Source organism: Engystomops pustulosus, chromosome 3, assembly GCF_040894005.1.
Source record: "Engystomops pustulosus chromosome 3, aEngPut4.maternal, whole genome shotgun sequence".
NCBI classification, from domain to species: Eukaryota; Metazoa; Chordata; class Amphibia; order Anura; family Leptodactylidae; genus Engystomops; species Engystomops pustulosus.
The window spans coordinates 179,051,475-179,068,314 of NC_092413.1; the positions used below are offsets into that span (position 1 = coordinate 179,051,475).

The 16,840-nt window shown below is 39.3% G+C and overlaps 1 protein-coding gene across 2 annotated transcripts in view; it reads right to left on the bottom strand.

Annotated features, from left to right (window-relative positions):
- Positions 1 to 3,055: 3,055 nt before the first annotated feature.
- The window catches only part of WWTR1 (WW domain containing transcription regulator 1), a 54,011-nt gene continuing 40,226 nt past the window's right edge, over positions 3,056 to 16,840 (bottom strand). The window contains exons 3-6 of one of the 2 annotated variants that reach the window (XM_072143110.1): positions 10,890 to 11,113; positions 5,370 to 5,503; positions 5,153 to 5,265; positions 3,056 to 3,388 (exon numbers count right to left, since the gene is read on the bottom strand). In XM_072143110.1, coding sequence (XP_071999211.1) covers positions 3,207 to 3,388; positions 5,153 to 5,265; positions 5,370 to 5,503; positions 10,890 to 11,113 — 653 coding nt within the window. In that variant the 3' untranslated portion in view covers positions 3,056 to 3,206. The remainder of the gene's footprint in view (positions 3,389 to 5,152; positions 5,266 to 5,369; positions 5,504 to 10,889; positions 11,114 to 16,840) is intronic. The other variant, XM_072143111.1, reaches the window with a different exon arrangement.

The following is a 16,840-nucleotide window of genomic DNA, read 5'->3' on the forward strand; positions in this document are numbered from 1 at the left end:
TATTTTCACTCCTTTCTTGCACGTTGTGACTGTTTCTTGTATATGTTGTTTTGTTTGTTGTCAAGGCAGAGCCGTCGCTGTTGGTGTACAGCAGGAAACATATGAAACTGCATTGAACTTGAGGCGAGCATACTGTAAGTGATCTCAGACTTATTTTCGGACCTCTCATATTGCATGACTATAAAAAGCTCCCTTGTAATTGTAATGTGGTACAGACATCAGAATATTTCCTTAGTATTCCATTCTCCAAAAACTGCTCACAATCCATGCAGCATGCTATAAAATGCTAACTCCTTATCAAATATTAAGTAATAAGGTTAGAAAATGTAGTAGCAAATGTTTTTTATTAAAAAAAAAAAAAAAGACTGACACAATCTTACAGGACACCATTTCCCTAGTCTAGTCTATGGCTACTATTCACTTTCCATAAGCAACCTACATAATAGCAATACTCAGTGTTCACATCTACAATCTACCTCTGATATCATAAGTTAGTCACCTTCAAATCACCACCAGCATTGATCAAAACATATACAATGCACTTATTCTTTCCTAACCAGAATATTTTCCTAATGTAGAAACTAAAATGTAGCCATTGGGACCTGCTGTAAAACCCACCAAGAGCATCTTTATTCCTGAACCACAAACTGCTGAATTTGGGACTAGGATGACCCAATGTAACATATACACTTATGTTTCCAAATGAGTTGCCTGTAATTAAAGACCCATGTGTGGCAAAACTTAGTTCTGATCTTTTTGCTGACTTTGATCCTATGGTCCTGAACTAGACATGACACACTGGGGTACAGTTACTTAAGTCTCTATAAGTTAGACACTGCCAAATTGGTAAAGCTTCGGGGGAACTAAGTGTATAATGATCCCCCCCGATCATGCGACGTATCTATCAGCGGCCTTTCGATAAAGCGTGACCAGGTCCTGCGTCGGCCCACTGCACGGCACGTCACCTCCCCCTCCCCACCCAACCAGCGTGGAGGGTAGAGCTGTGATAAATGAGGCCCTAAGTCTTAAACATCCACAGATTTATTAAAGTATCTAATGCTGTATGGCATAGATTACAAATGTTGAATTTAACTTTATACCTCTTGAAAATTGCATTGCAAATTTGGCAGGCAACATTGAAATTTAGGGGGATTGGCCACTTATTACAAACTTTAACGGGTTAAGTATAAGACCCTAATAAGGAAAACAAATATTATACTTAAGCTGTCAAAGTTTACTGTTTGCTGCTGAATGCTGCGGCTCACGTGATCCCCGGTTAGCAGGACTTGGCACTTCCTATGACATCCCATGTCCTGCCGTCTTCTGGTGAATGGAGGGAGCAATGCAGTAATTACCACTCTATGATAACCACTACCATAAGAGTGGATGGAGGTGTACTCCATGTCCAATTTTCCCAAAACTAAATCCTTTTCCCAAGATGCCATGTCTCTTTTTTTTAATAAAAGCAGATTAGACAGTTTATAGGAGCAATTAGGCACATTTTTGCTTAGATATTTCCCCCATTATGTCAGTTTTTCATGGCCTGATCTTGGAGCAGACCTTCTTTTTAGGTAAACTCTTCTTCATCATGACTCACAATACCTTACGGTGATGAGCCTATCTGAAGTCGAAGTTGAAATGCAGTGTTGCACAAGATTATGAATACGGTAACGTAGTTTATTTCATACAAATCTACAGTACCACAAAATTTGTTAATATTAGATATAGTTATATCTTTTTCCACCATAGTTAAAAAAAAAAACCTCCGCAGGCCACTAGTTTCCAGTAACTGCACTTTCAAAATGTGGATCATTCTTCATCTGCCCAATGTAAAACAGGTCTGCGGATGAGAATACATACGGCTACTACTACCATTAAGAGGGAGTAAGCCCATATACCCGCTGTAAGTGCAAAGAGTATCTCTTGTGGAGACAAGAGACTTTGATCAATAATGCCTTTAAAAATTGGTTTATTCCAAAAGTTACAAATAAAGTTTAGTCTTTCGATATAAATATTATAATGAATCAAAAAGTATTATGGATTTGGAGGACGTCATATGCATTGGTGACTATGCCCTATAACTTTCAATGCTTGATCAGTCCTCCAATGTAATATACAATATATTGCAGATAGTCCCTGCTCTCCAACTGTAGCTAATGAATAATATTTCACCGTTGGAAGGTCAGGATAGAAAAATAGTACATTTATCATAACATTATAGGTAACGACAATGCATAGAGTGGGTTCCTGTACATATCATATATCAGCTGATTTTTTTTAATACCCTCCAATTTTGTGATATTTTCAGTAACCCACTTTCGACAATACCTCATTTTGTATTTAAAACACTCCCTTTCATAAGTCTTGGAGGTACTGTTACAATGTATTATAAAAAAGCCTGACTTTATCAGTTACAATTAGTTAAAAAAAATAGTGCTTAATACAATAAAATCTAATATGCAAAAAACATAAAAAAGATTGTAGTCACATTGTTAAAAAAAAAAACTTAACATGATGGTGGTAGTTAGTACCAAACTGGTCAATGTTGTAGTGTCTCACGATTATTGAATACATTGCTACTTGGAAGAACTTTTTCCCCATCTAAAAGCTATACAGTAATATACTGAAGTACAACTCTACACATCATTTTTGTGCTTCGGCAAAACGATAAAAAAAAAAAGAGAGAAAAAAAATCACACACACTCAAACGGAGAACAACATCCTAGGTAGCTCAGCATAAAAAAAAAAAATCTACTTGTTATTCTATTTCCAGCACATTTTTGTAATATTACAATGATCTGTAAAGCTTATATTAAAACGGTTAAATGCATCATGTTCTACAGATATAAATAAAGTATACGGCCAACGTTGTGTATGACTAGATGCTTGTAACTTATAACCTAGTCTCCTCTATAAGTAGAACCATGGACTGGTCTGACTCTAGAACTTTAAAGATGGCCTCCTATAGATATGCCACATGTTGTCGAAAAACTCGCAGCCTTGCATAGTGGTGATACAACAAGGAAAAATCCCATACATAAAGAAGCATTAGACCATAATCTGTTGAGTTACAGCTGGAGGCAGTTTTGCAGCACATTTTTTTTTTTTTATAAAAGGCCCATCATATATTTCCACAAGAGAAAAACATAAAGCTAGGTTATTGGAAAGGGATGAGAAGATGAGCAGCTCAGCCTGAGCACCAGCGTCTACAGCCAGGTGAGGTAGGTGTCATTTTTGTTCAGCACACATTCCACATCATTCAGACTTGGAATCAAATCCTCAGACTCCAATGTTCCTAGGTCGACATTTGTCCCCGGAAGAGCGTCGAGAAAGTCTGGAAAACGGGTCTGTGGATTCAGGTTTAAATTTGGTTGTCCCAGAATTTCACCTGTAGATTGAAAGTTGCAATAAATTAAAACATGAAATGTGTTAAACTTTTTATAGAAAATAGATACCTTCACAAAGGTGCCTATAATAGTCAACAATATCATTTTAATGAGGGGACTAACATGGAAGACTCTCCCTGATCAAACTATGAAGGTCTCTCATAAATATAGGCATTAATTGTTCACTTCATTTACATTTACAATCAATCAGCAGAAATTAACCCAATAAACCACCACCAGTATATTGTCAATTGTCAAGATGCTACCACACTGGGTCAAGTTTGTGGCCCAGTGTGGTAGCATCACGCAGAAAATCAACTTTATTTAAAATGGTTGTATAAAGTCATGACGGTGGAGAGCTTAACACTGAAGTCAAGCCCCCATGGCCTCGCACTGTTATTGATGATCCTGCATTCAAGGACATCATAATCGCTTCTCCATAGGTCTAGTGAATATTGTCACCTAGGGGTGTTCTGAGATGAAGAGCTATACGTCAGTGCTGAAGTCTTCGCCTCCTTGATTGGCTGCAACCATTTAACATATCACTTCAAAATTAGTTTTTCAGGATGACGCAACAACACCTAGCCTTAAAAGAAGCATCATCAGAAATGTGTTAATCTGCTTGACAGTTTTTTATTAGGTCAATTTCTGCTGACAGGTTCCATTAAGATATTCAATATAATCTTTTAAACTTACTTTTATGGGTAGGGCCCTCTCTCCCTTTGTCACAGTGATGTGAATTTATTTTCATTTGTTATTTCACTTGTTTGTTACTTTCCCAATAATAAAACACTGTAGAAGATGATGGCTATATATAATTTTATTGCTAAATATGTGGGTCACCAAGCAGGAAGACTGTTGGACAATGACTATCATCATGGAAGTGTAGAGCCTGTCTTCAGATTCTCTCATGAATATTTTATATGTTTACTTGTGTAAGTGACATGACTTGGTTTTTAGAGGAAGCGCTTGTGACATGAACTAATTGTGTGTGACAAGCGCTGCTACACCTAGTAACCATCAGTCCCCAAATTGGCCATGTTTCATACTCAGGACATCACGAGAGAGGCATAATGCCAGCTGTGGTCACTGACAGAATGCATTGATGGCCATGTGCGAGACCCTTATAAACAAAGACGAAACTGAATTTTCAAAGTTTCAGTGTTGGGTCACCAGATTATAGAAGAGAAAATTATTCTTACTTTTTTTTAGACTAATGGGATTTTAAAATGCCTGTAGGTGTGATCTTTTACTGCTGCTTTGTTGTAAGTTTAGAGATGAGAGGACCAGAACTTTAGGTCCAGGTCCGTGTTTTGGTTGCATCCTGCACAACATATTGCGAGATTGTTGGCCGTGGAGCCAATGCGGCAAATTGACTCTCCTACATTCTAGCCTTGGCTGTGATTGGCCAGGGGTGTTCCCCCTGGCCAATCACAGCCATGGCAAGTAGGTAGGGGTGTTCATTTGCTGGATCCCGCAATATGGCCGGGTTGTCTAGAAAGCTCCCAAACCACAGACCTGAACTTAAAAAGCGATCCTGCTCATCTCTAATTAAGACACAAATGGAATTTTCCCTGAAATTATAGATTGCTGGGAAACAGGAAGGGTATTACTGGAAAGCTTTTAACATGCCCTACACACATTGCTAGGGAAACACGCAAGCTGGAAGACTTCCTTTAAGGGAAGATAATAATATACTGAAAATATCAATAAATCACATTGTTCAAATCAAATAAATCTACACATAAATTGAGATAGGCCTCTACCTGTATCCATTTCATCCATATTACTAAGGAAATCATCTGGAGTTGTTGGTATGCTATAACATCCCAGGCCAAGGCCGCTATCTGTGCTTTGTTCTCTGGAGTGGTATGGCCCACTATGGAGATAAACAGATTGAATGTAAGTTAGAAAATACACTACATGTACATCAACTATATTAATCATTGTTATTATTTCTACTTTGTGGCTTAGTTAATTTACCTGCTGAGGAAAGGGTCTGAACCATTGTTTGTTATGGATCTGACATCCTGGGTCATGGTGGGGGGGCTAACCGTGTTCTGAACAGGAGCAATGTTTTCAGACTCCATTGGAAGTTGTCGGCACAAAGCAGCTTCCTGGTTGGAAAAAAGAAAGAAATAAAATTTAGGACACGTGTGCACCAAATACAGACTTCTCATATCCAAAAATTTACATAGATGTTGAAATAATCACATGTTTAGGTGAAACTCCATTTAGCTTCTTGAATAATTTACATATTTTAATTGGGTGGTCAATTTGTGAAAAGTTACTCAGCTCTGTACAGGTGATTAGATTGCTTTAAGCCATGTTATTTCACTGAGCAGTCAACTTTTTGAGAAAATCCAATTGTATTATAATGTATAATAAGGTGCCATAATTATTCTCCGCTCGCCCCAATAACCTGGAGACAATGGGTGGGTAAAGCACAGAGGTGTATCATCATCTCTTACACTATGGAAGCCTCATGACTCATGGAGAGGGAGTCATGAACTGAGGCATGGGAGAGTCAATGCACGTGTTTGGAGCTCACGTTGCCTGAATTGGATTCATTATGCCTTCTTCATTACTATCATTAATCCGCCTAGTTTTCATGCGCTGTTTATATACTTTCATAAGTTATTTTTGTTTGCTTCAGTATCACCTCAGTTACATTTAAGTCACTATATGCAATATGATGAAAGGATAACAGAGCACATGTAGTTGTAGATGTGAAACCTGTGAGACTGGGGACTAAAGGTGGTAAGGTGTGGACTATTCATTTACATAGTATTCATCTGTAATGGCGGCTTTAAAATTACATCTCTCCATAGCTTAATATGAATGTATCCAATGAGATCAACTAGGGTAAGTAAGTAGCATAAGTACAAGATATTGAAGGGATCAGTAAAACAATGAACTGAAAGGACAGGCTGAGCTCAATTTAGTTATTCTCGGTTCTGTCTGGGAAATCCCACAATCACATGGCACTAGCTTCTCAGACTATCATAGTGGGGCAACCACGAGCTGGTGGGCAACCACAAGATGATCACTCTATGCCACAGTAAAGAAGGATAATCCTTTCAAGTTATTCATTCCATATGATATCTTTTCTTGATTGAATACTCAACTTGAAGACTCACAATGGCCGTACACCATCAATGGTTTTTGGTTGGCAGCAAAACTTTGCAACTACCCCATACTGAAGTAGCCAGCAAAGTTTTTTGTTTTTTATCTCTATATTATCATGACTTTAAGTGACTTTTATATCAACTTTACTTTTGTTCTCTGCTGACATCAGAAGACACAAAAGAAAGGGGATTGTTTACAAGTAATCCTACCGCCTGATGACAATCTATAGGTGGGAGCTCTGCTGGAGAGCTTTGTAAAGGTCTAATGCAAGCAGCCACATAACTGGAGGGGATCTATTCCAGTATCTGACTTTCCCATCATGGTAGGATACTTAAGACATTGCCAGGGGCTCTTCATGGCTATCAATTTCGAACAGTCGTTTATACTACTCTCAATATGTAAGAGACCCAGCTACAACGAAAAAAAGAAAAACTGCTGACTTTTGTACTTAGAAGTGTTGAAGTTAGCACAAAAAGATAAGGTTTGTATTTCTTGGGGGCATGTTACCTCCTTTGAGGAATTTGTTATGACATGTAGCCTACATGATTACTTACTTGGCTGTAAATTGTTTAACTTGTCTTAAAAGGTGCAAAGAAATACAGTTGTTGGAAGTAGAGAAAGCTCCTCTTTTAGGCTACATATACATGAATGTAGAATATGTCTATATGCTATGTGTTAAATCCATGCAGTGGTTTCCTTGGTCCTGTGTATGAGCCATCTGCTTGAGCCACAAATTTTTGAGCAAGTTCTATTCCTCGGGCAGTCTTTACTATTGGCACCAGCACATGAGCGGACCTCAAGCAATGATGTGAGAATGCACACATAGGCTAAGAATTGGGACACAAAGGTCGAAGCCACCGGTTAACCGCAAGCAATTTACAGTATTAGCAAAATGGATGGAATGTAAACCAATTCCATCTTCATTCTATACAAAAAAATGCAAAGCTCGAAATAGCTTCTGCAGAAGATTTTGAAACCGTAGGATGTCCATTATAGATGTAGACTTTTTTTCGACCTTTTCAATGCATCTAGACCATCGCCAGGCCAAGACATTCCAGTGGACCCAGTCCATATGTCTCCCCTCCAAAAGGTTTATTTTTTGTATCTTATCAAGGTGTATCAAATTATATTTGCAGAATAAAAAAAATTTAATATTGAAAAGTTAGTCTATTAGCTAGAAAAATCCTGGCCTATGTATATACCAGACTATACCCAATCAGAAAGTTTTTATTAAATCAACAAATAAAATGTTACCCAATATAACTTAGTCATCCCCACACATAGTACAGGGAAGTGAGTTTCTTAATAGCTTGTATTTCTTAAAGGTGCACGGTTTTACTTTGAATTGACATCAGTGAAATAACACACCTTTAATCCAAATAATTAAGGTATTAGGCAGTAAATAAACTGGGGAAACTTAGAATTGTTCATCCACACGCTAGCTCCCTCTGATTGTTCCTAGCATGGCAGCTTTAAGTCAATAATAGCTGTGCAGGCTAAGGGCACATCTCTCGGTGTCATTGGATTCCACTGTAAATTTGCCTCATGAATGTCTTAGATAAAAATTCACCAGAGGTCTCAACAAGTTCAAACAAGTTTTTCTCCCTCTATTTTGGGCACTACAGCAGCTGCTATTTCATTTTTTAATTGCGTGTTCCTTTCAGGATCTGCCTACTGCCCCAGAGCAGTAAAAAGGTTGCTTACTCATTACCTATCATCTTAACATTTCCTCTTGGCATTCCACTATTTTTGATTCACATTTTGTGGCATATATACACATATGTGGTTAAACGGGCTACCTCAACCCTGACATATGTATCTATTCATGACCAATCCATAAGTCGATTAGTTGATAAGCCGATTAGCTTCAGCCTGGAAAATACTACAAAAGTAACTTCAATGTAAAATCACTGGTATCCAGTTTTACGTGGGATCTGTACATTAAAAAGATGACGCAATTCTCACTCTACCTGCAAGTAAAGGTTAGGCCCTCTGCACACAAATGTTTATTTCGAACAGTTACAAGACATTTTTTCTGCAGCCCCATGTGTGAGTCGAAAGGAGAGAGCCAAAGCTCGTCTTGATCCTGTCGTGTTTGCGGCTTGGGTAGTCTTGTTACTGTCATTAGCCCAAGAATGGACTACACATGCCAGGGGTTGGTTGGTTGTTTGTGGCCCGTGAAGGTCGGGTTACTCTTATGGCTGCCATGTTTGTCCTGTGCAGAGTCTCGTTTCCAAGATATTTTACTGTACAAGTAGTGTCTTTCATAGAGATCAACACATCATTCAATGACAAAGGCACTATCACACAGGCCCCATACGAAATAGAATTTGGGGTAAAATGTCACATTGATCAGGGTAGAGTTACTTCTCCATTGACCTCGGAGTACTAATATGCTCTATTTATTAGTGGTCTTCAAGATTTGGATGTTCTGCTGCTGAGGAACTTCAAGACTAAGCATTCCCACATATGGAATAAAACACGCCACAGACAGCTCCTATAAACGTTAGAAGATTTATCTAACTTCCAGTCTTGAGACTTCACCTAGCCTATTGAAAACGTGAAGCTGAACTCCCTGAAACTGGTATTTTCTCTCAGTTGGGTGTGTCCATTCCTTGCACAGCAGCTGTCACGTCTGAAGTGGTTGGTCAGTAGCTGCTGTCAGGTTAAAAAGAGACTAGAGAGACTTGCCAAAGGAATTCCACACCCTTTCACCCAAACCCTTACGCCTCATTCCAGTTACTTAGCAACCTCTCTAAGTACTAACTCAGCATTTTTCTGGGCAGGTTACCTTAAGGATAATAAAGCAGGAGAGAGGGATTAGCCCAGGGACAGCATACTTACACAATGAAACAGCACAGGGGGTTATGTACTGGAGCTGGGGGCTGTTAGCTAAACTTGTGGAAGTTCAAAGAATGGGGTCATTTGTAAACTTCTAGATATTATTCAGCTATTGTTGAAAATGATGGCTAGTAAGTACAGTACCCTAACACTGAAGCACACATATATGCAACACAATTACATGAAGCAGATTTGTTGGAAAAAGTTTGGTTACATGCAGATGAAAGGTTTTTTTTTGGTCCCAATAAACTGCAGCAGTATTGTATGGGTCTGGTCTGTAGAGATCTTCAGTCACTTTCAGGACTTTTTATGATAGTCAGGGGGCTGTATGCTCATTACTGTATGCAGATATCTTTGGCACGCTCCTCTAACCATTGACATAAGAGTAGTGTTTGCAGTGCAAACAGTAATGACCAAAAGGCCCCCTGACCCACCGAAAGTGCCGCAAGATAGAGGACATCACTGAAAATCCTGAAAGTGCCTGCCATTGGATCGCAAGACCAGCGGCTTCTCTGGAAAGAAGTTTGCCAGTCTAAGAACAATACAACCCTATTAGGGGATTGTGGAAAACCTCTTTAGAGCTGCAGCAGAAACAGTTTTCATCCGGTTTCTGACACCCCAAAGTCCTGAGTCCCAAAAATATGTGCAATGAATCTGCCATGTGAAAATAGACGACCTAAAGTACTAAAGGTCTGGTTATAAAATCCTAGATTTCCTAGAAAACCCAATCAGGGACCCAGAGGAGAAGGTCGTGCAAGCTCATGAATTAATCTGATAGCTGGTTTTTAGTGGATCCTTGTAGACACCCACCATATGAGGCTTCTGATATTGTCACTTTTTGTGGCACAAATACCCAAACATTAGACATCTTACATTTCCACAAATTATTATGAGCTGCCTTGTGATAAATACATATGTCCTTCCTTAACTTTCCTGTTGTGGAGATCTATCCCTATATATATATGGAATGGGATGGCAAGGTTTTCTATGACACCCATTCACAATGTGTCTTTCCTATGTGTGCCTTTTGTAGCATGTTTCCATATATTGAGTTTCTATATATTGAGTCCGATAAGACATTGAAGACCTTAACCACAATCTTGGAAAGGTTAGGGTGGACACATCTTTCAGTTATAGTCAAGTCTAAAATCAAGTGTTGAGCAGCTAAAGACATGCTAGATGGAGTCCCATGACATCACAGAACAGGCCATCCAGCCATAATGGGACCCTTGCTATAGCTGAAATTAAAGCGAAATACCCAAATTATCTGGGTTACAAACATTGCTAGTATTATATCCGTGATCTGACTCCCCACCCTGTTATTACTCAACGATCGGCGGCCTCTACTGCATAAGGATACCACAGCATGTGTGTACATTAGCTTTATGAATAGCTAATAGTATGATAATAATATGAATAGCTTTATCAATGTTATATGGTATATACAATCTATGTAATCAAGTTTTTTTGGCACATGAATTTTGTTAAGTGTACTGCAATGAAAGTAATGAGAATGAATAGCACTGTACTAACCATACAGTTTGCATTCACCTGTCTCATCAGTTCTTCTTGTCGCATTCGGATTCTCTCTCTTTCCATTTGGATTCTTTGGAGTCTGAGCTTCTGTTGTTGCTGTTGTTGGGTGGTGAGCGCATTGGGCAGGTTGATTAAGGCCGCTTGATGACTTTGGGAGGGGTGAGTCTGCTGGGATATGGCTGGGTTGGTAGTCATCTGTTGTTGATGCTGATGATTCAGTACTATAAGAGAAGGTAGATGGGTCAATCCAAGATTACTAAATATTCATGTGTGATAATGGAAACGTTGCAGAAACCAGTACTTATACATTATTTATAGATCAGTGAACTGTAGAAATCATGGGGTGTATTCAAAAGTGAGAGTAAAGGCCACAGCGTGAATCATGTTGCGTGAGATAGAAGGATTAAAGACTTCACAAATCAAAATAGACTAATTATTTTCTCTTCCATCCTATCTATTTTTGGATGAATAAAGCTTTTGGGATACTCAGACATAATGAAATACAGATATCCAACTATATATAAAGCCATATATGTGTTCTGATGGGAAGAAGTCACCGCCAGACACCTCTATTGGTGGATTTACTACCCTCAGAATTATGGGATTGTGTGCAGGGGGCGTGTGGACGTGCCAGTCAGGCAGAGGTTGTCGTAGCAGAGTGTGCCTATCCCTGTAAATCAAAATCAAGCATGATAAACTAAGGCACTTACTCACAGATCCAGGCACCATGACCGTGGCCTCCTATCTTCTAAAATCAACTTGTAAAATTATTTTAATGAACCAGAAGGGTTCTGCTGGGTGTTAATAGAGCCCCTTCATGCAGCAGTTTCACGGGCTAAGCAGGAGCACTTCTCCCCTCCCATTGTGTGTGATTACAGCAGGCAGTGGGAGGAGAAAGTGCTTAGGAAGGAGGGAAGGGTTTCTCCTGCACAGTGTAACAGGCTGTGAAGCTTTAGCATGAAGGGGCTGTGGTAACACCCCCTAAACCCTTCTGGCTCATTGGTATAATTTTAAAAGTTGGTTTTAGAAGCAAGGAGGCCATGGATAAAAAATATAAGAATATTACACCAGTCCCGGTGCCTGGATCTATAAGTAAATCTCCCTGGTTTATCATGATGGATTTTGATGGTAGATTTCCTTTAATAGAAATGTTGGGAGATGACAGATTTTTCCCACAACTCTTCGATATTATAACCCACAATGGCAAAGAAGAAACTTAAGCTAAAAATATTATAAATCAACTGAAATTAGCAAACTATACATTCTATGAAAGCTTCTATATGTACAACCCTGTATCACATATGATGTTTCCACGTAAACAATACTACCTAGTGGAAATGATACTCTGAAGGCATGCATGGACAAGTAAAGAATTGTTAAACAAACATTTTGTTGATTAATAAAGTTTTGGCAGGCAAAGAACAGAGAACGCTTTGTGATATTACATGTAATGATAATAATTATGTGCTCTAGCTAGGCTAGAACCTAATGGATTCATTTACATAAGCTGATGGGCTAGAATTACGTCTTGGTACAATCAACAAGGAAACATTTTGCTTGTCCCCAGGCCACCCACCCAAGATGCCTACAATCCTATCCCCTGATAATCCCTGCCACATATTTCTCTCGTATTCGAAACGATATCTAAATATACGATTAAATTGCAGCTAGAAAAGATGGCAAGAAATCCTAACAAGAAATAACACATGAAGAGTTCACAGATAGGACTTCCTTATGCAGGTCGTACACAAGCGACAAGCGACTTTGTTCCAATGAATTTGCCTCGTTTGTCAGTGGGATTTACCAGGCTAGATGTAGAACTGCTGAACGGAACTCCGGGTGTCACTTCAGTTCAGCAGTTTTACATTCAAGCAGATAAATCCTACGATGGTCAAACCATACTCATTCATGTACAACTGGCCTTGGTGATATCTTGGATGTTAGTCCTATTAGTCTACTGTAATGCTGGGCTCTGCCAGGCGTAGTTTTGCCTAAAAACCTTCGAACATTCAGCAATGAATGGGCTTTAACAAGTAGCAGGTCGCCCCAAACCGGCCCACTCTATTTAACAAAAAATTGCTGCCAGTCAAAGGTTTTCTGTGTCGTGATACCAAAGTTTAGCCAAGATAAAGATGGATGCATCAGTTTCTAGATCACGGATGGACTGCATCAGTCAGTATTGGATTATAAATGAGAATGAAACGTTAATCCATTGATGGTCAGAGTAATAATTTTTTCCAAAAAAGTTATCTGTCAGTTTTTGTAATAGTGAAATAATGTGGTCTATAAATTAGAATTTAAGTTATCTGTGACATTCATTTTGTTAAGGACTTCCATGTTGGGATCTCAAGATGGACAATAGATCAGCATTGGGAGCTAGATTCAAGATCCAGGGATTCTAATTCTCATAATTGGAGTCAGGACAGTTTTTTCCCCCTTATTTGGGTCTATCGATCACCACCTCAAGGGCTTATTTTACCTTTCTCTGGATTAACACGGTAGGATATTATGTTGGCCGCAATAATCTCCTTTACTATGGCACCATTGTTCATTGTATACAATGCTGGCTGCCATGTTATTATGCTCACATTTCTTCTTATTTTAAAGTTTACAGAATCTCAATAACTTATAATTGAGAAGAAAACCATTTCTCACATCAATAATCACATGAATTTCAAATAGTGAAAATTATTGCCATCAATTAGAGTTAATGTGATTAAATGAACGAGCTTCATTGAGTCAAAGTGCTACGCTGTAAAATGGAAAGCGAAACCTGATAAGACTTTTATGGAAGTGTCAATTCTGAATCACACTTTGCAAATGATGGAATAGAAGTAATATTTTAAATGAGCAGTCAGCATTAGTTTTATGGGGGAGATGACCTATAGCCAGGTGCAAACCTGACAGATTGCCTTCAACCCAGGACTTATCCAGCTTGTGTCAGCAAAATGAATTCAGCTGAGAGCCATTTTATCCCCCCTACCCAACATTTGTTTGTCTTCATGTTAACTTATAAGGACTATCCAATGTCAGGTGTCAGGCAGTACAGAGCCTGATGGAAAACACATGTCTGTGGTTTTACGGACAGAAAAACTCACTTTATTTTTCACAACGCTTATTTCACTGCAGATGAGAGAATCAAGAGCTTGGCCTCTAGTCTCCCTCTTTAGACTCTGCCAACAAAGAAAGATGTGTGTTGCACAGATTTCCGAGAAGCTGTACTAGCTTTCCAAATAAGAAAATAAATGCAGTTTTGGTGGATTTTTTTTTTCTGAATCAACTGTCTTCTGATCTGAGACAATCGTAGAAAAAGCCATTTCTAAAAAATGTCTTGCACTATGATATAAGATCAAGAAAGAGGGGACATAATTCATTTATATAAATATATGAATGGTCTTGTGTCAGGAGAAAACAAGGTTTAATCACCAGAGGCGACAGGGCTTTTTTTACTATAAGAACTGTCAATGTGTGGAATAGCCTGCCTCAGGTGCTGGTCACAGCAGGAACAGCAGAGAGCGTCAAGAAGGGTCTAGATGCCTTTTTACACCTAAATAACATTGATGGTTATGTTATATAAAATTGTTTCCACTGAATCCCTTCCTCATCCAATCCCTTCCCTTCCTTGGTTAAAAAGGGAAAATGCTCAAATTGAACATGGCCTTCCCCCTCATCTGCTGTAGAGGAAATGTGGGTTACCACTATACACATTAGACCGGTCCATCTGTAAATGATGGCATCTAATGGATATGGTCAGCTTGACAATTCATTAATTAACTGTTGTGTACTGATCTGTGGTCTACAGATTGGTTTTCTATTCCAATGCAAAGGATTCCTGCTTTTTGAAGGGCATCATTTTTGGACATCATCTACAAAAATTGTTTGTTGAACTACAGTCACATTTTATTGAAGTGAATGGTGATGAGTTTCAATACTACACATAACCCCTGCATCAGAGAGCAACCATATTTTTGTTTTAATCCAATACAACCTCTTTAAGAGTTTTTTTTATTAATTTCCAGAATTTCAAGACCTACAATAAAAGTCAACATTATAATGTACTTACCAGGAATAGACGCATGGAAGCATTTGAAAACAAAAGAAACAACCAATTAGTTAAAAAATGTTTTACTATACTGACAATATGGATAATAGGAATTATATTGTATCAAAATATGACAGCGTCACAAGCTATTTAAGTTCCTGGGGCAACAGTGAAAGTAGGAAGTGCAGAAAGTTTTACCCCTGGAAATAATATATGGAGCATTTAACTTTTTAGGCCCCTAGATAATAGCATAGTAGCCACCATTCAATTTTATAGACCAGTCCTACCCTCCTGGTGACATGACACACTACACCCAAATGGTTTCCTCTATCAACTTCATATAAGAAGCTATGACATATTCAATATTAAAGGGAACCTAAAAGGGCAAACTGGGACATGAACCATATGAACCATTGGTCAAAAATCAAACATTTATACCCACCTTCTTACAAAACCCACAACAGCTGCACACTGTGGCACGTGAAACCAGTGTAGTACACCCCAAGATCTTCAGATGTGAGTCCGATGTGCCTCATCGGACTCACATCTAGGTAAGTATAAACGTTTGTTTGTTAACATAGTGCCCATGGATAGATCTCATACAGATTGATTTAGGACCCTTAACCACAGTTCCATAAGAACCTGTAGTTGATTGAGTGTCCCAAATTGACCTTACAGGACCACTTTAAGTTGCATATTATAATTCTTATAGTGGCTCCAAATTAAAGCTTCAAGTCAATGTATTTTAATATGTAATAATATCATTATATACTATAATCATATAATGTTAGATTTTAACTAATGGAAGACTGGAACGTCCTGCTGACCATGGCAATGGCACGTGTATCTTATACTTATGCTGTGCATGGGGCCACATATAGAAGTAAGGGGAAATCCTGAGCAGGAAATGCTCTGGAGGCTCCTGGTTATGTCTTGTTTTGGTAAAAACGTAATTGCTTTGCTATATATAAACACAATACGAAATGTGGAGAGTTTCATATGCACTTCTGGACCAAGAGGATGTGAAATCGCATTCACTCCCACAGAATTGTGAAGTTTGTGGATTGTACAGTATGACTTCAGTCTCTTGGTATCCCTTACTAAGAATGTACAATATATTATCTTCTACACAGAATGTGAATTCATTAAAGAATTTATTTCTTTTTCTAGAGAAGTTTCATGTTTGTCAAGGGCTGTTTTTGGGGCCACAAGTAATACATCTCACAGCCCATGGACAAAAATGACATTGTTTCAGAAAAAATTGCCGGAAAACCCTGCTAAATGATTGTACCAGTGTCTTAAGGTGGCACTGGTACAATGATCACCATCCGTCTCAATTACTTTTCAGCCGTTGTGCTGCTCTCATCGGGAGCGCTGAATAGAGGGAGAATCCAAAACACACCTTTCCTTGTTCCCCCGAAGCAATTCTCGCTCTGGGCAGTGTAGCTGGAGGGGGGCAGTGTAGCTGGAGGGGGAGGGAGGCAGTGTAGCTGGAGGGGGAAGGGCGTCAGTGTAGCTGGAGGGCGAGGGGTGGCAGTGTAGCTGGAGGGGTAGGGGGGCAGTGTAGCTGGAGGGGGCAGTGTAGTTAGAGGGGGAGGGGGGCAGTGTAGAGGGAGGGGCAGTGTAGCTAGAGGGGGAGGGGGGAAGTGTAGTTGGAGGGGGATGGGGGGCAGTGTGGCTACAGGGGTAGGGGGCAGTGTGGCTACAGGGGGAAGGGGAGCAGTGTGGCTACATTGGGAGGGAGCAGTGTGACTACATTGGGAGGGGGTAGTGTGGCTACATTAAGTGGGGGGCAGTGTGGCTACATTGGAAGGGGGCAGTGTGGCTACATTGGGAGAGGGCAGTGTAGCTACAGGGGGAGGGGGCAGTGTGGCTACATTGGGAGGGGGGCAATGTGGCTACATTG